The 24,906-nt window shown below is 45.4% G+C and overlaps 1 protein-coding gene across 3 annotated transcripts in view; it reads left to right on the forward strand.

Moving 5' to 3' along the window:
* Positions 1 to 24,567, forward strand: part of ELL (elongation factor for RNA polymerase II) — a 50,384-nt gene extending 25,817 nt beyond the window's left edge. For all 3 annotated transcript variants that reach the window (XM_030466228.1, XM_030466230.1, XM_030466229.1), the window contains exons 3-12: positions 2,411 to 2,532; positions 3,042 to 3,205; positions 6,019 to 6,272; positions 9,176 to 9,300; positions 11,380 to 11,476; positions 14,360 to 14,861; positions 17,481 to 17,547; positions 19,476 to 19,647; positions 20,584 to 20,628; positions 21,386 to 24,567. In XM_030466228.1, coding sequence (XP_030322088.1) covers positions 2,411 to 2,532; positions 3,042 to 3,205; positions 6,019 to 6,272; positions 9,176 to 9,300; positions 11,380 to 11,476; positions 14,360 to 14,861; positions 17,481 to 17,547; positions 19,476 to 19,647; positions 20,584 to 20,628; positions 21,386 to 21,490 — 1,653 coding nt within the window. In that variant the 3' untranslated portion in view covers positions 21,491 to 24,567. The remainder of the gene's footprint in view (positions 1 to 2,410; positions 2,533 to 3,041; positions 3,206 to 6,018; positions 6,273 to 9,175; positions 9,301 to 11,379; positions 11,477 to 14,359; positions 14,862 to 17,480; positions 17,548 to 19,475; positions 19,648 to 20,583; positions 20,629 to 21,385) is intronic.
* Positions 24,568 to 24,906: the final 339 nt, after the last annotated feature.

Raw genomic sequence — 24,906 nt, forward strand, 5'->3', positions numbered from 1 at the left:
TTACTCCGAGGTGATGAAGTTGGGATTATCTGGCTATTCCTTAAGAGCAGCATCTGTTCATGACTTTTTCATCATGAACTGGATTTTCTTGGGTAGTTTTATAAGTTTATATGGAATCTGGAGCACTTTGTTGGAATTTAGGAGTTGGAATACCAAAGCCTTACAAGCTGTAGTAGCTGGAGAAAGGCTGAAGATGCTTCTGTTTAGTAGAAGCCTGTCCAAAACTGGAGATGGAGTTGGGTTAAATTTGCAGGTGTTTATTTACTGGGCAGGGGGAGGAGGGAAAGAACTGAATGGGGAGAGAAGGGAAAAAAAAAAAAACCAGCCTTCAGGTGCCAAATACTTGTGTGTTCCTGCAGCTTTAAAACGTGACTGTTGGGAACAAAACGTCTGAACTTGACGTGGTTGGAAAATGTGACGTTGCCCCCCCTGTTTCTTGGGATGAACTGAAGCTGGTATTAATAGAGGAAGCTGAAACTGCCATTCAGAACGAGCTGTACACAGATGAATGTTACTTGAAAGAGGGAAAAAAAAAAAAGAAGGGGAAAAAAAAAAAAAAAGGCAGAAGTCACATCTGTACTGAGCTATTTTGAAGTGTCTATGGTTACTGGCGTACTACTCGGCACCAAAATTAGGGCTCCCTCAAAGCAGTTACCATGCTGATTTGGTGGCTTGAGAAACCTTCTGTTTCAGCTAAAAATAATTCCCAGATAAGGGCCAGTTCCAGATAAGGGCCAGTTTGCATCTGTTACACTTTTCAGTACTGGGGTGAGCAAAGTTTCACACCCGAGGGACTCGTGCTCCTCTCTCGTTTGACGTCCTTTGGAGAAGCTGCAGAAACTCTACCAAAAAAATGCCAGAGTTGGGCTTTTACAGTGGTAACTCAGGAGGTGGAAGCAATTAATTCTTGTGTATGATTATAGGATTTGGTTACATCCTCCAGGTTTTATTTTACAGACCTGTGAAGAAGCTGAACTGACCCTTGGTGTTTAACTTCTCACCCCGGCAAATTAGTGAGGGGGTGAAGGGCACCAAGTGTAAAATACCCCCCAGCTCCTGTTTGCATAGCTGACTTTTTGCATCTTCTCAGCTAGCTTGTAAAGCAGGAGAGAATTTTATTCCTTCTGGATGGGTGGAGGCAGAGGGTGCTGGGACAGATTAAGAGCTCAAGGCTATGGAGGAGCACGTTTGGCCCAGGAGATAACGGAGCGCCGAGGGTCACCACCAAATCCTTCTCCAAGTATTTTTAGATCCAGATCCTGTTTGGGAGGAGCTGGAGGGGTAGAACTTGTCCCTTTGGGATGTCTCAAGTCTGGGTTTCTTGGCTTTTAAAAGAAGGGAGGTCTGTGTTGAGGGCTGGCTGGGCTGTCGGGAGAGCAAATGGAAAGAGCTCGATGCAGGTCACACAAGAGTGGTTCTTGCAGGTTCTGAGAACCTCCCTGTGGTTTTGTAAAGTGGCACAGATGCTCTTGGGTTTCCAGGCTGCTGCAGACATCCGAGGTGAAAGGAAACCACCTAGAAACCTTCCTGCATCTGCTGCTGAGCACACAGACTCAGCTGGGGATGCGGCGGCTGGGTTTGCTGGGCCACGTCTATTTTGTGCATAGATGTGGCAAATCTGGGTAAATATAAATCAGTGTGGTTGAGCAGAGCCTAAAATAGGCTTGAAGCTGATGTCCCTTCTGTCTGGGTTTCTGGAAGCCATCTTAATGATCAGATATTGATGTGAGAGTAGGAGCTGGGATGCTGAGATTTATGCTGGAGCTTGAAGGCAGAGGGGAAAACGGTTTGAAAAATGAATGGTTAGGGAGGAGGGGGGGGGGAAAACAATGCAGATCACTGTCTGTGGAGCACACTTAGTGCTTGATTAAATATTTAATTTAGCAGCAGTGTCACACTCCACTGTGAGCCATGAAATCTCGTTATGGAATTATAATCTCTTCAAAAAGAATAAGCATGTTACCTAGTGACCTGCCCACTGCTGCCTTTAGTGCTGGATCACTAATTCTAAAGAAACACAGCACACAGGCTTTAAATTGAATATAAACAGTGCTAGCAAGGCTGTTTTGAGCCTGAATCAATAGAATTGGGTCAGATTCCTAGAACAAGATGATTGTGGGCTCTGCTTTGAAGACAGCAGCCCGCCAGCCCAGCCCTCTGTTCTGTTACAGACAGAGCTGCCTTTTCAGCTGCTCTTTCACATCTGCCTCCCCTCTTTTCTTTTTCCAGTGCCTCAAGTTTTGCCAGCTTGAATCTTTCTTGCTTTTCAGTCTCCTCTGCAGTAATCCCTATGCCTGACTTCTAGTGGATTGCAAAATGGCCATAAAGCAGAGTGACTGCTGAAATAATTAGGTTTTCTGGTAGTGCAGAGGCTGCCCAAGTGACCAATATTTTTTCTCCTCCCAAACAGCACATCACAATCCCCAGGCCTGATCGACCCACAGAAGTGAGGACTTTCACGTTTTATCTTTCAAATATTGGCAAGGACAGCCCTCAAGGGAGTTTTGATTGTATCCAGCAGTATGTATCTAGGTGAGTGGCACAGCAAAAGGAACCTTTTATACAGCTATTTGTGTGTTTGTACATCTATATCTTCTGGAGAATTTTTTCCCCAAATGAGCCAGAGCAAAACTTAATGCATGTTATTTCTTTTTAGAGTCTTTGTAGTAACTTAACACATGTTATTTCTTTTTAGAGTCTACTCTGTGTGCATGTGTGTATTTATTATTATTGTTTTATTAGAATGGGTTGGGTTGGAAGGGACCTCAAAGGTCACCATGATCCAACCCCCCTGCGTGGCCAGGGCCACCTCCCACCAGACCAGGCTGCACAAGGCTTCATCCAACCTGACCTTCAACACTTCCAGGGATGGGGCATCCCTGGGCAACCTTTTCCTGTGTCTTACTACCCTCATGGTGAAGAATTTTTCCCTAACATCCAGTTATTCAACCCCACAACCCCAGTGAGCAGTTCTGGCTTGGGAGGAGAAATTTTTTTTTTTTTCTTTTTTTCCCATTGCACCTTTTTTTTTTTTTTTTCAGCAATGGCAACATCCACCTGGATTGCCTGGGAAGCATACAGGATAAAATCACTGTGTGTGCTACTGATGATTCCTACCAGAAGGCAAGGCAGAGCATGGCCCAGGCAGAGGAGGAGACGAGGAGCCGCAACGCCATCCTCATCAAACCCGGGGGCAGATACGTGGGTAAGAAACTACTCAAGGTTTGGGGATGTTTTCACCTCTGAAGTCAAACCCTGATGTTTGTTTTGCTTGCCCATGGAAGTCTGAACAAGCATCTGGTAGTTCCTTGTGGGTGTCTTGGTTTCTTAGGATGCTGCTGCTTCTTCGTGGCTTCCATCTTCACCCCAGAACACGTGTGGTGGGCTCTGGGTGCAGTCCCATCCCTCTGGGGCCAGGTCATGTTTATTGTGTGGTGATGCTGAGCCTGCTGATCCCTCAGAATCATCAGATCCACCCTCACAAAGTCAGCTCCAATGTGCCACGTCTGTTGTCCCCCACACCTGCCTGCACTTGAAGCCACCACATGCAACATCTCAGCTGCAGACAGCAGTGCCCTTGTGCTGGTACACAAAGAGACTAAAGCACTGCTGCTGACTGCAGCCTGACACAAACCATCTTATTGTGACAGGGAGGGTCTTAGGGAAGGAAATAAAACTCTGCCAGACATTGGTGGGCTCCAGAAAGAGCCTGCAGAGACCTCCCTTTGGGCTTAGGGCCCAGCTGAAAGTCTGGTCTCAAACTTTGGGCACACATATTAACCAGAAAGTGGGAGTTTCATTTTTATTTTCTTGAGCCAGCTGTTTGCTTGTGGTTTTGTTTTGGTTTTTTTCTGCAAACAGTCTCTTCTCAGAGGATGTCAGTGATGGGAATGGTGAGTTGCAAAGTGTAGAACTGACCCTGACTCATTGTTTTATCAGCCAAGTGCTTAAAGCTGAGAAATAAGATGGTAATCAGGAAGGAAATGCATTGATTTCCTGTAGACTAGCAGATTATTTCATTTAGTTTATATCTGAGAACATTTGAGTAAGTGGATGAAGTCGTTGGGTTTGGGAGGGAGAAGATTCTCAAAGCAGATTACTTCCTGGAAAGATGGAGCAAAACTTTTGATTGAAAACTACTCCTCTTAAAACATTTATGGTAGGACCACCTCAAAAACAGGGGAGTGGAGTGCAGACTGCAGCTAGAAGATAGCAGGAGGGAAGAAAATCCAAGAAGGAAGAGGCTGAGCAAGGACAGTGCTGGTGTGGGATCTGCACGTCTCTGGTGTGCCAGCCCATCAGCTGATTGACTCCCAGGCTGGTCTGGAGGGAGGAGGTTGGCTCTCACATTTCCATGAGAACACAGAGCTCAGCACTTAAACCTCAGCAGTCATTCCAGGCAGCTCAGATGGGGAAGAATTTATATGAAATGTTGAAATTGGAGCTTAACAGAACAGTGGAGATGGGCACTGACACTCCAGTGAGTGTGTATGGAAATAGGGCTGCAGGGGGCTGTGTGTGCTTTATATACACTAAATATGTGTGTGTATATATAGATACATATGCACATGGATAAATATTTTAAAAGACTTTGTGTTCTGGCTTAACTTTTTCTTTTTTTCCCCCTATCATTGCACATTTTGGTTCCAGCCTTAAGTGGAAACCTCCCCGTGTGTTTTTGCTGTTCATGACCTGGCAGGAGTGAAGGGAGTTCTAGAAAGCTGATAGATCTTTTCTTCTCCCAACTCTGGAATTAAAGTCCAGTTGACCTCTGAATTTTAGGATGCTGAACATGTGAATTGTTGGGGTTTTTTTTTTCTCCCTCTCTTCTTAACTCAACCCTGATGGGTCGGACTTGCTTGCATCAGCTTGGGGTGTACTAAAAAGCCAGGAAATGGGGACTCAGTTATGCAATCTGCATTTCAGTAAAACAAACACTGCAGACAGTCACCAGTATCTTCAGATGAGTCAGTTGAAAACATTGCTTCCTAGCAGTGGAGAATTGCCATGCTGAAATAAACCTCCAGGACACTTACAGTAAATGTTGGACGTTGTTTGGCCTGCTGAAGGTCACTTTCTCCAACCAAAGTGATTATTGATTGCAGCTCCCTGCTTTAGACCTTGGAACCTACAAATAGGCTTTTTTTTTTTTCCCATTTGCTGCTTTTGTGACCTGTGTTTGGATTGAAAACAAGAAAATCTCTTGCTTTGTGCTTTAGCAAGTGGTGTGGGCCATGCCTGAGGCTTTCAGCTCGAGCTGCTTTGCAACAGGAGCAGGAAAAGCAAATTCTGGTTGAATGCTGCCAGAAACAGCCCCATTTGGGATTGAGGTGTGAGGAAGGGCTTTGGGATGAACTTCAGGGGTAGCTCCATGTTCTGACATCTCCATCAGTGGGGTTGGAGGGGTGGTTAGAACAGAGGGCAGGCTGATGGGTCTGGGTGAGACCCCATTCACGCTGCTCTGCTTGGCAGGGGGGGAAGGGAGGTGGGACCCAGCCCCATAAAGTTCCTATTGTTCTGCAAACAGAAACATCTGCTGGAGTAGCAGTTTTTTGCTGAGATCAGCAGCAGGGAGCCACTCACTGACCAGTTTTGGGCTTTCCACTCCAGATTTCAACTCCTCTACATAATAATGCAGAATTTGCTTCTCATGGGGAGGGGGGAGAAAAAAAAAAAATGGTCAGATTAGTCGTGAGGATACGTGCACTTGGGATGAATGAAATGCACTTGGGATAAATGCAAAGCTGGCAGACAAAGAGAGCTTTATGTAAGCTTGTGGCCAATAATCTCAGGTTTCCAGAGCTTGGTGTTGCTGCTCACTTGTTCCAAGCTCGTCACGAATCCTAAAACCCCTGGGTACGGTCGTTTCGGGATGGATGGGGTGTCCTGGTTGTTGTTTGTCCTTCACTGTCATCTTCTAGCTCTTCAGGTGGTGTCCCAAACTCCGTGTAGATGCTGACAGACCACTGGCCTTTGTGAGGTGACTGCTGCAGTTCACTGTTCTCATCTCATTTTTAGGCAAAAAGGTTCAGGTGCGTAAACCTGCCCCAGGAGCTTCTGATGCTGTTCCCTCCAGGAAGCGCCCAACGCCCGTCAACCTTGCCAGTGCAATAAAGAGGGGCAATAGTGCCATTTCTCAGAGACCCTTCAAAGATAGGGTTGTGCACTTACTGGCACTAAAGCCTTATAAGAAGCCTGAACTTATACTCAGATTGCAGAAGGATGGACTTGCTCAGCAGGACAAGGATTTGCTGGACAACCTTCTGCAACAGGTTTGTACTCTGCTGAAGGCAATGGTTTAGGTAAAGGGAAACAGATGGCTTCTCAGAACTGTGCTAGGCTGAACCTAACCTGTTGTGTCTCCAAGCTGTGGCTGAGTGTCTCTCCAAGGGCTACAGAACAACAGTTTGTAATTCACATTATATTCTACTAGAGGTAGCAGAGGCCTCTCTTGTCTACACCCCAGTTTAGGTGTGTGCAGCTGAGCTGTAGGATTTTGATTCTCCAGAGGAACTCTTCTGGTTGGGCACAGGAAGAATTATCCAACAGAAGATTTACAACCTGTTGGGTTTGTTAGAAACCTGTGAATCAACGTGTTGCTCTGAACATGGCCACAAAGCACCACGTTATGTGTTGCTCCACATCACGTTTCCTACATGAAGGATAAAATTATGTCCTTCTCCATTAAGCTTTCCATCTTCCCATTTGTCAGTGCCTTTCCTGCTTAGGAGTGCAGCTGCTTAGGTGTGAAGATCAGGCAGGTTCTTGCAAAGCATGTTATTTGTGTGTCAAGGCTGAGAGCTGTCTCCAAGCTGATTCAGCCCTTAACACTTGGACTCCTCTTGAAGGTGCCATTTCAGGAACTGCAGTAAACACCTTTATTGCTCTCCCAGTGCTGGGCACAGCATGGCTATTTATTTAAACACTGCAGCTGCCCTCTTCTACGTTGGTATTAAGTTTTTTTACTCCTTTGCAGAGCTGAAAAGCATGAGACAGTGAGGAGTGAGTTTGCCCAAGGGCACAGGGCAGGTCATGCTGCAAATAGAGTTATTACTGGCACAACTTGCTCCTTCCCTAGATTTTAATCCTGCAGCCCTTCATTTTCCAGCTGCACCAGCCTTCTTTTCAGCACCTTTTTGAAGGCTATCCATAAGTTTCATGCTAGAAACACTATTTCTGATCATCACCTTTAAGCCAGGCCTCTCACAAACCCCTACCAGGCGAGTTCCTGTGTGTGTGGCAGCACCCAGGGTGTCAGCCTGCTTGGGCTGAATGCTGATTTGGCTGTAAATTTGCTGCTGAACTTAATCTCCTTTTCAGCACTCCCAGGGCTTCCATCCACAAGCAGACACAGATAAGCTAAAAATTACAGGCTGCAGTAAAGCTCCATGTCTAAATACGTCGAGGTGTGTGGGGTTCATCGTGCTCTTGCATCTCTGGGAGGACTCTGTGTTCCTCATGGCCTTTTTGCCTCATTTTGCAAGCTTTCTATTTTTGGGTAGGCTTGGGGTGGAGCTTGCAGAGTCCCACACCAGCAAAACAAGGAGGTAGCAACTCCTCAGCCTCTGTGCTGAGAAAATCTGAGCTGTTGTTCTCCTGCCTGGGCTCCAAGCCTTGCCGAGCAGCAGGGAGGGTTTTTGAAAGAGAACCTGGCTTTGCTGTTGTTTCTCAGGCATGTTTACTGGGATATCTAAATGTAAAACACGGCTCAAATTCTTCTTGTATTTTGGCTCAGGCTTTTGGAAAGCTGACAGAACTGAAAGGAAAAACAAAGTGTTGGTCGTGTCAACTGATAACCCAGCTTTTAATTTTTTGCTTATCAGGAGAGCTTTGCTGGGTTGGTGCTTTTTGCTTTTAAGTTTCTAGATTATGGTGGTTTCTTTTTTAGTAATAGGTCGTAGTCTCCCTAAAGCAAAAGCAGAGGAATTGACATCCTCAGTTAATTCAGGACTTTCCACTCCTTCACTTGTTTTTCTGAGCCTGTTTGCCTGCTGCTTGGAGAACAGAAATCTATCAGCACAACCAGCTCCTGAAGGGAGCCAGATGTGGAGAACACCAACCTTTAAACAGCGCCCAATATTTCCACTGACTGAATAAAAGCATCTTCCAGTTTCCAGTGCAAACCAGTTGTCAAACTGGGCAGGTGAAGCAGTGGGTTTGGGATGTGTTGCTGGCTATGGGCGCAGCGTTCGGCCACCTCCGTGTCCCTTCTCTGGAAAAAAACCCAAATTTAAAGCTGTGTTTTCTTTCTAAACTCTTGTAAAATCACCTAAGGGGGTTCACCAGGACATTATCTGAAAGGTGAATTGAGGCTGTTTGCTTTGGGCTTTGTTTTTCAGCTGTAACCAGCAGCAAGAAGTGAAATTTCCAGTCGAGCTGTGGAAAGGAGAAAGCAGGAGAACTCTGAACAACTTCTTTCCATTCTCCCACAGCTCTGCCAGTTCTAGCAATGTTTCCTATCCCTGCAGGCACCAGGCAGAGTTTTGTGGGGAAACTACACACAAAAGAATTGTACAAAATGTCAGCAAGCTTCTCGTGCAAGCAAACCTCAGCACATGATTTGGGTGCTTTATTGTAAAACCCTGGTTTGTAAGCTGCTGGTCACAGGTTTGGGTCCTGCCCTGAAGTAGTATTCTCCTCTCTGAAATCCAGCAGATGAGCCCAATGCTCTCAACCTCCCAGTACAGATCACCAAGGTGTTCTCTTTGAGAAAGAAAGTTGCTTTCTGTCCCTTGTTTGGTTTGGGAGGGAGAATTTCTCTTCTGGCAATTGTTAACCAAGCTTCTGCCCCCAGAGCTCCTCTATCAGCTCCTAAACTGCACTGCTGTGCTATCAGCCAAGTGTGAGAAGTGAACTGCCTGTTCCAGGAGGGTTTTCTTTCCAGGGATTTCCATAAGCACCATTCCAGCTGATCCCAGCTGAATAATCACTTTAGATAGGACTTGCTTCCCAGTAAGCTGGGTATGCTTTGGGAACTCCCAGTAAACTCTTGCCAGTGACAAGGCCAAAGGAAAAGCACAGTTTGATTAAATAATGTCAATAATTAGGAAATTAAGCACAGGGTCCTTGTTCTCTTGAAACTCCTGAGATTCTCCCTGCATCTTAGACCTGTTTTGTTAGGACAAGTGAGAAAACAAAAAACCCTAACAATTCCTTGAAAATTGTTTTGTTTCAGGTGGCAAACCTGAGTGCCAAGGACAGCACTTTCACACTGAAAGATTGTGTATACAAAGAAGTGCAGAAGGACTGGCCTGGCTACTCAGAAGGAGATCAGCAGCTGCTGAAGAGGATCCTTGTTAGGTAAATTATTCCACCTTTTCTAATTGCTGGAGCTTGAATACTGGGCCAGTTCAGTGGCTAGAAGTCAAGATAACTTTGGGAAGCTTTTGGCTGACAGGCAACAAGAAAATAAAAGATATCTCCTAGATTCCTGAAGGAGAATTCTGCTCTGAGTGTTGCTCTTTCCCTCTCAGGGTTTTCAGTGTGATTCTTCCTGACTTAGTGTAGATTTTTTTTTTTCCTAAGACTGGGATTTTGATTTGGTTTGGGGATTTCTTTTCTTTCATTTTGGGTTAAGATGAAGTTGAACGTGCTCTGTTTGAACAGTTTCCATGATTTGAAAGCCCATTTGGCTCTGAGACTTTGTTAAACCACCAGAAACTTGGGACTTTGAAGCTCTTTGGTGTGCTAAAGAAAACTCCAACTCTCTTAAATGGCCTTGATGTTGAATTAGAACTAAGTGGAAAAATACAACCACCATGCAATCTTTATGGCTCTCCAAAAAGTTCATTTTTCCCTGCAGAGAGCCCTGTTAACTGCTTTTTTTCTCCAATTGTGGCATTCAGTTATGTGAAGGTCTAAAAATAGACCTTGGAAAGGATGCATTCAACTGTCCAAACAAAAACCTGCTCAGCCAATGCAGGTGATGAGGCTACAAAATGGAAAAAACAGGCAGGGTTGAAGACAGGAGAGTGAAAAAAAAACCAAAATAACCCAACAAAACCTTCAGAAAAAGGGCAGAGGCAGCAGATGTAGGGCTTTATGTAGGGCTGGTTGCCTGGATCCAGCCAATTGTTGCCTGGCCTCTGAGTTTCTGGTTGCCCCTGGCTGGTTGATGGGCTGCAGTAATTAACACACCTGTAAAGATGAGAACAGGGAACCCATGTGAGGAGCCAGGAGTTTGTGCATCCTCCTGCTGTACTGAAATGGGTTTTCTGCTGTGGCAAGAGCTGCTGGATTAAGAGCAGTTGCTTTTCATTCCCTTGTTTTAAATCTATCATGAACACAGCAGGAGATGACACAAAGTTCCTGGCTCCTGGCAGGCAGCAACTTCAAAAAGCCACTTTCCCCAGGGGCTTTGGGGGGGTTTCACTGTTCCCCTTCTGTCCTCACAAACTCTGAGTACTTTTCTTGAGTTACTGTACCCCAAAATCTGGAGACACCCAGCACCAATGTGCCCTCAGACATTTCCCAATTAGAATGACTTGCATTATACTTCTAATTTTATTTTATTTTTTTGCTACATGAAGTTCCTGGTGCTTGTTGAATTCCACAGCTCCAGACCATTCTCTTTTGCATGATGCAACTTCAAAGTATTATTGTGAAGCCCTAAAAGTAAACCCTAGTGGACTAATAATACCATCACTGTTCCTGTAAAATGAAGTTTTAATGGTGCTGGGGAGTGGGAGAGCTCACTCCTCAACATCTGAACTTGATTTTCAGCCCCTTTGCAGCATTTTTGCTTTTTGAATTTTCTGGGGAAGTCAGTTTTAACTGGGGGAGGCAAACACAGCAGAAATCAGTGTAAATACTGCTTTACTTTGCAATCCCATTGCAGCAGCAAGAATATCTCTGGCCTTTACACTTGGGCAATTCAGTGCCAGTTTTTACCAAACTATAAGTGGGTCTTTTTTTTCCTAAGGTTGTCATTCATTTGTTTTAATATTTACATCACCAGTTCAAGAGAAAAGAGGTAAAACTGTCAGAAAATCTGTTCCATATGGGCAGGGAATCCTCTTGTGGGTCTGATAGCTCAGCCTGCCTCCTCCCTCTTGCCACAACTGACTGTCCCTTCCCAAAGAATGACAAAAATCATGAGAAGGCAAGAAAAGAGAGGAGCAATTACTCTGTTCTTGGGAGAGATTTTCCTGTCGTGGTTTCTTCTTCCTAGATCTTGTCTGAGATCAAAACTTCAAGAGCCTGAACAAGCTGTTCCCATGGCACCTTCATCAGGCAGAATTGGAGCCTACAAAGTTTTGGGGAAGATTTGAAATCCCATCTTTGGGGCTTGGCAAGCAGGGGATCTGAGCAGCCCTAAATTCTCTTGTGGGTTTGGGATTTTTGGTTTTTTTTGTTTTTTAATTATTATTTTTATTTCAGGAAACTCTGTCAGTCCCAGAACATCAGTGGGTTTCAAGGAGAAGCACCTTCCCTGAGTCCACCCAAAGATAATGTGAACTCCAGCTCTCCTCCTCAGGTGGGTGATCCCTCTCCAGGAGGGTTGGGGCTGCCCAAAACAGAGCCAGAAACCCCAGAAACTGGCTCTGTGAGTTCTGGATGGAGCTGGATGTTGGAGCTGAGGCCAGGCTGAGGTGCTCAGCCTGTCTGCAGGCTGAAATCACCTGCTGCTGGAGGCTGGAGGGTCAAGAGGTTGTTGGGTAGCTTGATTTTTATTTTTTTTTTCAGTTTTATTAAGTTAGAGTCTAATTCTGAGTTTCCTCAGCATCTGTCTCTCCTCTGGATGTGGTTCAGTGCAGGCCTATGGGGAAGATCTCTGCCAGTGTGTTTTCAGGTTTAGTTTTAAGGGCTAAATTCTTTTCCCAGTGCCTACAAATCCCTCTTGGAGTTCCTGGGAGAGTGAGCTTTGTGTTTTACTCATTACAAATAATTGACTGGAACCAAGCAGTAATAAGTAGCTCCTAAACATGGTTGAGTTATTAAAAAAAAAACAACCCTTGACCTTTTGCAACCTAATTGCCATGACAGAACAGGGGCAGGTTGGGCTGCTCTTGGGTTTCTTGAGACAGCAGAGCATGGAGCTGTAGAAGGGGGAGATTTCCCTGGTTTTCCATCCTCATTTTGCAGGGGTGTTGAGCAGAGCCTGGCCCTGCTCTTCTCAGGATCTCTCAGCACAAAGATTTCTTCTGAAATGCCAGCTTCCCTTCTCTGCTGTGGGTCAGCCCAGACAAGTTGAGTATTTATTCTTCTCCTGCCAGTGGAATGTGTAATGCCTACTTGTCTGGACAGACACACTGAGGATTAGTGGCAAAGAATATTAGCAGGTAAAGAAATTATGTGTTTTCTGGCAGGGAGAGGGAAGCAATTCTCTATTGAGAACCAGAACTGGGCAACTTATTTGCCAGCTGGCTGATTCCAAATCTACTCCTGCTCTGCTGTGGGTGAACAAAGAATGATCCCCTCCATCTGAGTTGGCATTGAAAGGCAGAGTGCTGCTCAGGGCTTGGGTTTTGCTTTACCTGATCCTGCAAAAAAAAACCCCCAAAAATGCAGGTTGAAAAATGATCTGGCTGCTGGCTGGAGGATTTTTGAAAGATTCAAGGGTCTGAAAGGGGGATGTTTCTCATCTCTTGAAAGGATCCTATCAAAAATTGGGGGGATGGGTTGGTTTGGGTTGGTTTGGATCTGGAAAAGGCCAGTGGGGAACTGAGCAGGGGCTGTTTTTCCAGCAAACCACAGGCAGCTTTCCTTGTGAGCCCTCGTATTTTTTGATCCTCTTCAGCTGCAGTTTCTATTTAGAGAAGGGGGATGCCTGCTAATGCTTGCAGTCCCAGCAGGGGATTTTGGTAGTCTGGAATGCAGAATATTTTGGGAAAGTTGAGTTGTGGAATGAAGGCAAAGAACAAGGTAGGTCTGGGCAGGGAGCATGGCCGAGTGGGCATCGTGTGTGCAGACCTCGGAAGTGAGGAGGTGAGGTTGGTGCTTGTTGGCTTTGGAGAAATGACAGTAAAAAGTGGCACTTGTTAGATCTGTCACCTCTTCCTGAGCCCTGCAATCAAAGCAAACAGCCCCTCCTTGGTGCAGCAGGACACCGTGCTCCGTGGGGCAGGCAGCAGGGATGTTGCACAGCCAGTTAGGCGTGTGCTGGCCTTGCCCCTGGAGCTGCTCTTCAGAAGTACCTGGATGAGTGGGAAGGATTCCTTGCTTCCCAGCAGTGTCCCTCAGACCCTGGAGTGAGCAGAGAGAAATAAGAAGTTGGGAGGTTGAGGATGGAGCAAGTTGGTGGCTCCCTGACAGAGCTGCTGTGACGGAACAACATTTCCATTTGCAGCCCTGCCCGAGACGTGAAGAAAAACAGTCAGGTATCCAAAAGAAATACCCAGAACTGTCACTTGTTTTCCTCCTGGCACTAAATAATCTGACCTCAAGAGTTCCTGCAGCCCTGTGCTGCCAGGCAGGAGCACACACTGCTGCACTGATGGTTCTCCAAGGTAATCTGGGCTGGCCTGAGCCCCACAGCATCATCCTGGCTCTGCCTTGGTGTGAAGAACCAATGGGTTCTACCAGAGTGCAGCTTCTAACCCACAATCTGCAGGCTGAGGTACAGACAGCCAGAGCTTCTCCAAGCCCTGTTTGTGCTGTCCAGGTAGGGCTGATGGGGACAGTCTGGAGCCACTTCTCTTCCTACACTTTTTATTTTAAAAAAGGGATCTTCAGGTCATGTTGGGCCACGCAACGTGGCTTTTCTACGTGTGTCCTGCTCTGCCTTCAGTTCTGGGAAGAGTTGACACTTGCTCACCTCTTCTGGGAAATGCCTTTCTTGAGAAGGGGAAGGAGTGGGTATTGTGAGGGTGAAGTTGTTGACTGCAGAGCTGGTAAAATCTGTTGGGAGTAAAATGCAGAATTTGTGAAGGTCTGAGGAAAAATCCCGAGGTCTGACTGAGCCCATCTTTCCTTCACGGGTGAAGGAAGACTTTGGAGGTGCTCTAAATGTGGTGCCACAACCAGGACAGATGTTTTCCTGGTTGTTCCCATTCTCTGCTAAGAGAGGAAGGAGGAGGAAGGTGAAGGATGGGGTTTTATTTCTAAAGGGCTGGATTTGAAGCAGGGGGAGCAGGCTGGGTTGTATCTGGGTAGTGGGGGTCAATAATTTGGGGGGATGTGATGGTTTCTCCCACCAGGAGTGACTTTTGGGAACCAACTTCTGCAGGATCTTCTCCTCCAACAAACTCCGAGTTGGGACACTTGCTGGCAGCTCTCCTGGAGGGCAAAGCTCTTTTCTGTGGGGCTCCTCCTCATTCTCTGGGATCGCACCACCACCTAGTGGTAACAGCAGCCAAAACTCTGCCCTCCAACCTTGGTTTGTGTTTTTTTTTTGGTTTTTTTTTTTTCCCCTTTGCAGAAACGATCCCAACCTCTGGAGTTTATCGATCCTTTAGCCAACAAAAAACCCAGGATCTCCCACTTGGCTCACCGAACTCAACCAACTTTCAACGGGAAACTGAACTCTTCCAACGGGAAGGACATCCCAGCCCCTGCCCCATCCCTGCCCCCGCCTCTTCCCGAACCCGTCAGCTCTGGTTCCAACCTCCCGGTCCTGGAGCTGCCAAGACCTCACGACCCCCTCTCGGATGTCAGCAACGACCTGACTCACAACGGCAGAGACTGTGAGAACCCAGAGCCTGCTGATAGACTGACTCATCCTTTGTCAACAGACTGTCCCCAAACGAGCAAGCACAACTGCAGCCCCTACGTCAAAAGCAAGAAAAAATCCAAAAAGCACAAAGACAAAGAGAAAGAGAGGAAGGAGAAGAAAAACGAAGAGAAATGCAAAGAGGAGAAGCAGGACTGTGAAGTAATAAAAAATGCTGACTTAGGTAGTGTTCCCCAGGAACAGGTCACAGGTATGTAGTGTCCAAAGGGTCCCTCCCCCCCCATCCTAATGGCAGGATCAGCTGTTGGGGATTTCTTGAGGATAAATCTGAGGGAAAAGGTTGCAGAGCCCCTGTGATTAACAAAATCATCTCTCTGTCCCTACCTACAAATCGACCAACACCTTTCCTCTCAAAAGAGGCTATCAGGTTTTTCCTGTTTAACCTTTCAGGCTGTTTGGGGCTGCCTCAGCCCGTGTCATGTTTCTCCTTGCTAAATGAAAAGTCGGATTAATCCGTGGGGATGAAAGGCAGGCAGCAAGATCTGGTGGAAAAAAGCAGTGCTGCTCAATTGCTGACAGCTCTGCTGCTTGCCTTTGGGTTTGTCGTGGCTGCCTCTGGAGTTTTCACTCAGTAATGAAAAGTTAGGCACAAAAGCTTTTAATATTGGGGACAAAAAAAAACCTGATAGATAAGCCCTGTGATAAATGCTGTTAGAGCAACCAACTCTTTCTGGCTGAGCTTCCCTTTTGTATCCTGCTAGGATTCTGAGTTAATCTTTTCACCAGGAATCTGCAACCCCTTGGGATGCAATGAAAATGTTTTCCATCAAACCAGCACATTTCTGACTTCTCCACAACCTTAGCAGTGAGAGCAGAGAATATATATTGGTTAATCCCATCCATTCCCTTGCCAGGGCCTGCAGCTTTCCTGGTTTCTGTTTCATTAGGCTTTCTTACAGTTCCTGGAGTGGTGGGACCTCCCCTCCAGCCTCTGGGAATATTGCAGCCCTGACCTGTTGTTAAGTATTTTTTTGCATCCCTCTTGTTTTCCTTTTGCTCTGTTTGGTCACAAAGTTCCTCTTAGCACTTGGTGCTTGAAAATCATCCAGTTCTGGCTCAGCAAAGACACCAACTGGAAATGGAAACTGATTTCTTGAATTCCTGGGGAAAAAAAAAGAGCTTCACAGGGCAGAGGGATTAATAAGATGTCAGCTCTCACCTTCCCCCACAGCCTTTGGAGCACCTACAGGACACATTTTGATTGCTCCCCAGTGGTTTTGGATGGCAGGCAGCAGCTCTGCCCATGGTGTGGCCCTGCAGAGCCACAGTTTTCAGATGCTTCTCCTACTTTGTGAGCTCATTTTTGTGCTTTTGGCTGGGAAAGTTGTTTTTTTTCTTCCCCATGGCCTTGCCCACTTGGGGCCAGCCACACCTTCTCTCTCTAGATGGGGGGGGTTTTGTCAGTATCCCAAAAATCCCCCAAATTCTTTCTTTTTTTCTGCTGACCCTTTATCACCTTTCCTGCTTTGCTTTCCAAAGTTTTCCAGTTTTCATGCCTGGCTCTTTGGCAATGAGTAGGAGTTGGGTTTGGGTCCTGCTGCCCTGCAGATGGATGCAAGGTACCAAATCCCAGCTGGGCTGGGGAGCAATCCCAAACAGGATGTGGTCAGTGGCTGCTGGCATCTCCTGCAGCCAGCCAGCATCTCATTTGGGACCTTTTCCTTCTGTCCCTTGTTCCATGCAGATGGTGGGGGCCTAATCCTGCTCCTTTTGGAGCTGGCAACCTTCCCTGAGCCCCCCCTCTCCAGCCAAGGCTGCTGAGTTTCTTCTTGGGAGGTTTGGTGGAGGGACCTTTGGGGCCTTTCCAGCAGTCAGCAGGTGGCACTCGTAGGCAAAACAATTCTGCTTTTCTTCCTGTCCCCTCCTTTTTTCTTTTTTTTTTCCTCCTCCCCCCCATTCTGAGTCTTTCAGGCTGGTGGGCAGGTAAGGGTGAAAGCAGAACTGGCTGCCAGCATCAGCAGGAATTGGGACTGGGATGTTCACAGGGACTCTGGGGGGTTTCTGCCCCTTCTCCCACTCTGCTCAGGAAAACCTTTCCATGGAACTTCAGAGAAAAATCTCTTTTAGCCCAGTTTATCTGGGGAAGCAAGGCTCAGGGCTTGTGTGTTCCCTGCCTGTGCAGCTGGGGAAATGGTGCACTTGGAGGTCCTGCTTGCTCTGGGTAACACCTTGGAAAGAAGAACCATGTTTGCCTCTAGTTTGCTGTCTTCTCATGGGTGCAGCTGAGTTTCTGGTGAGGGTTTTCAGCAGGACCCCCCCCCTCAGCTGATGAGAAACAGCCCTGCCAAACCTTTTTTCCTCCCAGTCAGTCCTGCAGAGGTTGCTTGAGGTTGAGGACAACACCTGGTGTGTGCTCACCAGGGAAAAGCTGCACACCTTAAAAACCTCTCTGGAATATTAAGAGTAGGAACCTGAACCTGGGGTGGTTTTAAGAGTAGGAATCTCTGTAATGTAAGGTCAAGAGAAAACTGTGTCCACCTTGCTCAGCTCTCTGCTTCTCTGGGCTCAGAAATGTGTTTTGCAGCTTAGTGGTGGTATCAGTGTTATCCCTCCCTGCAGGCAGTGTTTAGAAACCAATTAAATGCAGGATTTTTTGGCTGCTGGGTGCATTGGCTAATGGGGATCCTGTTTTGCTGACAGACAGATACCAGAGAAGCCTTGAAGTTTCCCTCACCTTCTTGTGGATCTCCTGGCTCTGTCAGTTCAAAGCCAAATCCTTTACAATTCCATAAAGTGGGTGTTTCTGGTTTGAAGTTTAATTGCATTAAAGCTAAAGGATTGTCTGTAAACAAGCTTTTATTTTTTTCAGGTTTAAATGGAACATGCAATAATTCTAGTGTACCAACATCAACTTCAGAAATGCCAGATTATTTATTGTAAGTATATTTATCAGTTGCTTCATCACTTAGAGATCCTCTTCCAAGCTAAAAATCACAATGCAATGGGGATTTTTGTGGGATTTTGTTACTTGATAGAACTTGTGAGGTGGGTTTTTGGAAATAAAAAAAAAAAAAAAGGGTTAAAACCCAACTTTGCAGCTGGAGTTCAAGGCTCTCTTCCTATAATCCAACTCTTGAAGTACTTCAGGAAACCTTGGCTACCTTGAAGGGATTAAACCTCTCCATGGTAGAGCTGGAAACTTGGAGAGGAAATGATCTGCTTTAATGTTCAGGAATACAGGGTGAGAAAGGATTTTGAGAGGTTAGCAAATTCTCCCCCTCTTCAGAGCCAAGATCATCTCCATAAAGCAATGGAATAGTCCTCCTGGGGAGGTTATAACCCCTGGGTTAGGATGTGAGCTGCTTCACCTCTTGACTTTTTAATCAGATCCCCTTGAGGTTAATTAAACAATGTTATTGTCTGCTGCAGCACAAAAATCCCTCTGCATAAAGCCAAAAATCTGCATAAAGCCAAACCTGTTATAAACAAAGCTTTGAGACAGCAGAAAAGTGGAGCTGTGGGTGATGTCCCCTGGGCCATGACTCTGGGCTTTTAATGCCATCAGATCTGTCTGGCTGTGCTGGGATCACCCAGAGGGAAGGGGAGGAGGAGGCATCCACTGTTGGCTCTGCAGGAACAGTCCCTGGAGTTGGCTGGAGGACATGGAGGGTTCTTGAATGGTTACAAAATTGTGGTTTGGGCTGTAGGAACCGTGCAAACTGCTTGAAGTTGGCATTGCTAAAACCATCCAGAAGAATGCAGATGGCTGGGGGATTTTTTTGTCTTGCAACAGACTTGCTGCTCCCTCCTGTAGAGGGATCTTACAGCTCCTCAACTCCAAAGAAATCCTGTATGGTTTATGAACTCCAGAACTCTTTTCTCTCACCTTTTGTGTGATCTGAGTGGGGTTTGTCAGCTCCTCACATTAGAAGAGCTGGCACTGCTGCTTGGATGGTGGAGGTGTCATTCAGCATGGGGTGGACAACCTCCCTGTCTGATAGCAGGATATCCTGGGTGAGTGCTTATTGATACCAACCCTTAGCAAGGACTCAGTTCTTGGAGACTGGACTATGTCTTATGTGAAAACAGTGAAAGTTTTCCCTGAATTTGGTAGCCAAGTTTAGTTGATCCATGGTCAGGCAGGAGCTGGTGGTGCTGCAGCCAGCCCAAGGTGGCAGATGAAGAGTCACCACCCACAAAAAGATGACTTTTACCATCAGGGAGGACTGGCTGCAAAACATTGGGGTTTTAACAGCTTTTTGGGGAGCTTTAACAGCTTTTTGGGGCTTCAAGGGGCCTCCAAGGTGCATCAGTTGCCCATGAGCTCTGGAGCTGTGTGGAGTTCACGTTGGGTGTTTTCCGGAAGGTGGTGGAAACACAGTCAGTCTATTCAAGGAGGTTTCTTCTTGTGCTTTTGCCACATAGTTGTACTGTGAGCATTTTGCAACGATAGATGAATGCTTTTTGTTGTTCCTTAACACTGGAAGCATCATATTCCTGCTGTTCCAAGGTCTGGCACAGCTGCAGAACTCCATGTTCTGCAGGACAGCAGGAGTTAGCAAAGCTGTTACAGCGCTATCTGAACGGCCTCCTACACCCTCAGCAGCTCCCAGGCTTTGCTGTACCTGCAGATTCCACCCTATCTGGCAGAGATAGGAAGTGCTGAGAGCAAACACTCTCTTGTTTGATGCAGAAGTCAAGGCAAAGATCCTGGGGGTTACCTCTGGCCTGCTAAAACACAAACCTCCCCACGGCTGTTTTTAAAACGCAGTCGCCCGCTGGGCTCATCGTCCCAGCTGGGGAGGGGAGGAAGGTGAGGGGAGAAACTTGCTAAAAACCATTAACTAAATCATTCTCCCTGCAGAAAATACGCAGCCATCTCCTCCTCAGAGCAACGTCAGAGTTACAAGAACGACTTCAATGCAGAGTACAATGAGTACAGGGATTTGCACGCCAGGATAGAGAGGATAACCCGACGGTTCACGCAGCTGGACGCCAAGCTGAAGCAGCTTTTGCAGGGCTCTGAAGAATATAAGGTAGAAACAGCAAGGCCACCACCTTGAGAAGCTTGTTCTCCAAGCAGCAAGGCTGCTACTCCTTGGAGTAGCCCGGGGATGATGGGTTTGGTGCCTTCAAACCTCCTGCCCGCAGCCCAGAATTGGTGGATGCAGAACGTACACACAGCTGACAAGCTCTGGAGCCTGTTCTTAAAACAGCTCAGTGCTCTTTCCTTTTCGAGCTGGAGCACACACATCATGGGACTTGTTGACAAGGAGAGGCCTCAGTGAGACAATTGGTGTCTTCAGCCAAAAGCTGCTGGAAGCTATTAGTGTATCCCAGCCAGAAAACCTCCTATTTGCACATGTGGTAGCATATCGGGAAGGGGAGTTAGGACAGGGTCATCTGTTTCTCTGGAATCTTTGATCTTAATAATGTAGCATTATTCAACTTGTCAGCCTGATTTTAAAAGAGCTTTAACTATTCATTATCTTCAGCAAGTAAAGCTCAGTGAGTATAATAAACAGATTTTTTCACAGAGCACCTATTGTGCTAAGCTCCCTTTCCTCCTTCAAACATCCTTCCCTCTCTCTTTAAGAGTTTGGTGATTTCTCACTGAATTACTTTCACATCTTGGAGAGAAAAAAAAACACAAAAAACCAGCCTGAGCTGGAGAGGAAATGGCAATTATTCTACCAAGCTAAGTGCCTGCTGCAGGTAGTGCTCATGGCTGATCCCTTCAGTGCTCCTGGTGTCAGCACCAGGTGGTGAAGGTGGTTGGAGCCACCAGATCTCCCAGGGAAGAGGATGGAATTCCTGGAGGGAGCAGATTTGGGGCAATATTTGGAGGAAATGTGACTTGAGCCATCAGTTAAGGCATACCTACTGCACTAGGTCATGGGGCTGTGGGCTTTTTTGAAAATAATAAGCTGTTTTTCCCTTTTTTTCCCTTTTTTTTTCTTTTTTTTTCCTAGACCATCCATGATCAAATTTTACAGGAGTATAGGAAAATTAAAAAGGTAAGGAAAAAGCTGGCTCTGAAAAAGGCTTTTGGGTGGTGCCCCTAGTGTGACTGAAAGAGATGGGTGCTTGCCAAGTGCAAAACCCAGGCTCTGAAGCTTCACAGCAGAGCTTTGTTCAGCTTGAGCTGGTCCCAGAAGTGATCCCTTTTAGGATCAGGAAGGATTTTGGGGGGGATCTTGAGGACTTTTTGGTGTGGGTGCACAGCAGGATAGTTCACACCTCTGTGTATGGTTAAAGTTGGGGAGGGGGGGATTTAGGATTTCAGTAGACATTTAAAAATGGATGACTGGGGTAGAACTGGTGAGGCAGACTGGGGTTATCCATGGGGTTTGGGTTTTAACCCAATGATTTGGGTTTTAACTCCCAATGATGTCCCTGAGGGATTTGCAGGAGCTTTTTGAAGAGGTTCCCTGCCCCTTGCAGGTTCAGCTTTGTTTTAAAGCTCCCAGGCTTGCAGAGTTCAGGGCAGAGGGCAGGTGGAAGCTGCTGTGAGGTCCAGGTGATGCTGAGCCTTGCTCAGGGTGCTCTCATCTCCCTGGGTGCTGATGAGAAGTTGCTTGATTGGACCATTTAAAATTCTGATTTCAAGTGACTTCTTTCTAATTCCCCATTTTAGAGGGGAAAGCTCCCAAAGCTTCATCCCTTAAACATATTTTTACAGTCTTGTAGCCTCACCTGGGTTCAGTGCAGGTGTCAGCAAGTGCTGAAAAGTGTTTTGTATTTATTTTGATTTTCTTTTTTTTTATTTTCCAGACTAACCCCAACTACAGCCAAGAGAAGAACCGCTGTGAATACCTCCACAACAAACTGGCTCACATCAAAAAACTGATAGCAGAGTATGACCAACAGCAGTTTTAGCTGGCACTCATCTGGACTGGACAGGGCAAAGAAAGAAAAACAGAGGAAAAAAAACCCTAAAAAAATTATAAAAATGATTAAAAAAAAAAAAAAAAAAAAAAGAAAGATTTAAAGAAAAAGTCACCTGGATGTTATGTTCCCTTTTCTACAACTTAAATCCCTTTCAGAGATGAGCATTAATTCCTCCTGGTTGGAAGAAATTTGGGATTTCTGAGTCTGAGCTGGGGGGTGAGCCCCAGCAGGGTCCTCTTGAGTTTGAGCCTCTCTGAATGGTGGATTGGAAAACAAGAAAGCAACCAAACAACAGCAGAAAAAACCACCCTGCTTGTTTGAAGGCAGCCTTTAAAGGAAGGGAAAAAAGAAAAAAAAGAATAAAAAGCCACAAAACAACTTACCTAAAGTGAATGAAGCTCCCAAAGGTTAAGAATCAGTAGTTTTCATGGATTCCAGTTTGGCATGAAGTGTAATTACCCCTGGCCCAGCTCCACTGGGTTACAAATTGTCCTTCAAATGGTGAGGAACTGGAATGCTGCTAAGTTACCTCCTCCTCCTCCACTCTTCATCTGCAAACTGGCTGCTCCCCCACCTTCCTGCCCCCTCCTCTCCTTCTTGCTCTCTCCAGGGGGTTGTGGGAGCAGGAGGGGATCAACCCAGGAGCCCTAAAATCAAACAAAAACCACAAAACAAGCAACAAAATACCCCAGGTTTCTTTTGGTTTGGATCCCATTTGTGCAGTTGGAAGCAGTGGGTGTATTTTATTTTATTTTATTTTTTTTTTACCACTGTTTTTCCAGCACTTGTGGTCCAGTCTGCCTGCATTAACCTCCACACCCCCATGCTGGGAAGGTTTGAGATCAGTTTTGTCTTGGATTTTTATCATTTGATACCAAGGCAGCTGATTTTCTTCATTGCTTCCTGAGCCTTGGGTCTATTTTTGGATTGAAAAAGAGGAAAAAAAAAAAAAAAATTAACATCTTCTTCTAAAACTCTGCCTCTCTTTTCCTTTCAGGCCAAGTGTTTCACAACCTTTCCTCTCCCCTAACTTCAGTATTACTAAAACTGAGCAGTTATTTTATTACCTGACCCATAAGCAAGGAGGAGGAGTGTGGGGAGATGCTTTCTAGTTTTCTTTTTGTTGGCTTTTTTTTTTGGTTGGTTGGGTTTTGTGTGTTGGTTTTTTTTTTTAATTTCTTCTCTTTTTTGGTTTGTTATTTCCCAAAGAAGCAGCAGCAGAAAAACCATTCCTGGGAACAGGCACCCGTGAGAGAAGTGAGGTGGGATTTTCCCAGGCAGGTCACTTCCACTCTTGGGCTTTATCTTGCCAGCTTCTCCCTGCAGTCTTTCTTCCAGATTTCTTATTTTTTTTTCCCCTTGTTGTTTTTAGTTTTGTTTTGGACTTGAAGGGAACATTTTTATTTTACTTTTTTTTTTTTTTTTTTATGGGCCAGGGTGTGAGAAAAACACCAAAAAGCACAAAGGTGGCCTTGAACTCTGCTGTTTCTTTCTCTCCCCTCTCCCCTTTTTAATCCTGCCAGCCTGGGGGAGTTGACTTCTTCTGCTTTCCATTTATTTCCATTTATCTCACAGTAAAAGATCAACTTCCCTGGGGTGTCTCCTTCCCTTGGAGGTTGCACTGAGGAGCCTTTCACCCTTTGAAGGAGCAGAATGGCAGAGTTAAGGAGGGAAACAGTTCTTACACAAGGAGTATTTTCTTTTTTCCACCAGCTCCCCCCCCCCAAAAAAAAAAAAAAAAAAAAATACAAAGTGGGTCCATCTGCTGTCAAAAAAACAAAAAATAATAATAATAATATTGCTAATAATTCCATTCTGGCTCATTGGGTTTTGCTGCATTGGTCAAGCCTTGCTCTCACCTCTTCTCCTCCAAGGGAAGCCAACAGGGAGCACCTGATTCCCCAGGAAAAGCTGGAAAAGACACCAGAATTGAAGGCTTTTTCCAGAAAACTTTTGTCCTCCTGTTCCCTGGGATCTTGCACCCAGTTGGTGGCCAAGCTCCAAGTTGGTGGCCAAGCTCCAAGTTGGTGGCCACCTCCAGGCTCAAGCTGAAGCTTTCCTGAGCTGGGAATCTCTGCACTGGAACCTCCTGGAGCTGCAGGGATGGAGGAGGAGACCTGGGGCTGGGTGAGATCCCTGGGCTGCCACCCTTGGGGTATTTGGCACCACAAAACCCCCCCAGTGCCACCACCAAACCCCCCCAGTGCCACCACCATCCCCAACTTGGTGGCAATTCATGGGACTTCATGGTGTTTGAGGAGCCCAAGCTTCAGAGCAAAACAAACCCAGGATGAGTAAAAAATCTTCCATGGAAACATTTCTCCTGATCCTTAAGATTCTGAATGGGCTTTTTTTTTAATTTTTTTCCCTTTTTTTTCCTTTTTTTCCCCTTTTTTTTTTGTTGCTTTGGGAGGGGAAAAGGGGGGGGGGGGGAAATACAGAGATGGATCTGGATCTTTATACACCTGCTATAAGATATTTTTGCAAACAGAGTTGTATACAAAGATGTATTGTGGACATTTACCTGTATATTCTGGAACTTCTACAATTTGAATAGAAAAAACAAAAAAAAAAAAAAGAAAAAAAGAAAAAAAAAAAAAAACCTTGAAAATATTTAATGAATATTCAAACTGTGAGACCCAATTAGCATTCAACACCTTTTCTGCTTCACTTTTCTTTTGGACTGTGTTAAAGAATTGTAGTCAAACCTGCCTTGTTTTTTTTTTGTTTTGTTTTGTTTTGTTCTTTTTAGAAATTACAAAGCTAGGCAAATTTTTTGTGCTTTTTTGGATTAATAGAAACCAGTTCTAGGTGATTAAGTATGATCTTAACTTATTGAGACTGTGTTTTACTTTGTAATATTGTACTGTGGATAAAAACTATATTGAGCCATGGAGTTGGAGTTTACAAAAAAAAAAAAAAAAAAAAAGAGAAAAAAAAAAAAAAAAAAGAGCTTTTCACTTTGCCAAAATGTTACAATTTAAAGGCAGCATAGTCTTCAGCTTTCCTAATCTTTTTTCTTAAGAGCTAGTGTCTTTTTTGTACACTAAAAAAAAAAAAAAAAAGCAAAAAAAAAAAAGCTGAATGCTGATTTTGCAACATATAATAAATTCACTGTATTGGAAAACAAGCAAACAATAAGGTTGTATATTTCTTTTCAGGGTTGTATATTTCTTTTTGGGGTTGTATATTTCTTTCCAGGGTTGTATATTTCTTTTTGGGGGTTGTATATTTCTTTTTGGGGTTGTATATTTCTTTTCAGGGTTGTATATTTCTTTTCGGGGGGGGTTGTATATTTCTTTTCGGGGGTTGTATATTTCTTTCTGGGGTTGTATATTTCCTTTCAGGGTTGTATATTTCTTTTTGGGGGGGTTGTATATTTCTTTTCAGGGTTGTATATTTCT

This window comes from Calypte anna, chromosome 28 (assembly GCF_003957555.1).
Source record: "Calypte anna isolate BGI_N300 chromosome 28, bCalAnn1_v1.p, whole genome shotgun sequence".
Lineage (NCBI taxonomy): Eukaryota > Metazoa > Chordata > Aves > Apodiformes > Trochilidae > Calypte > Calypte anna.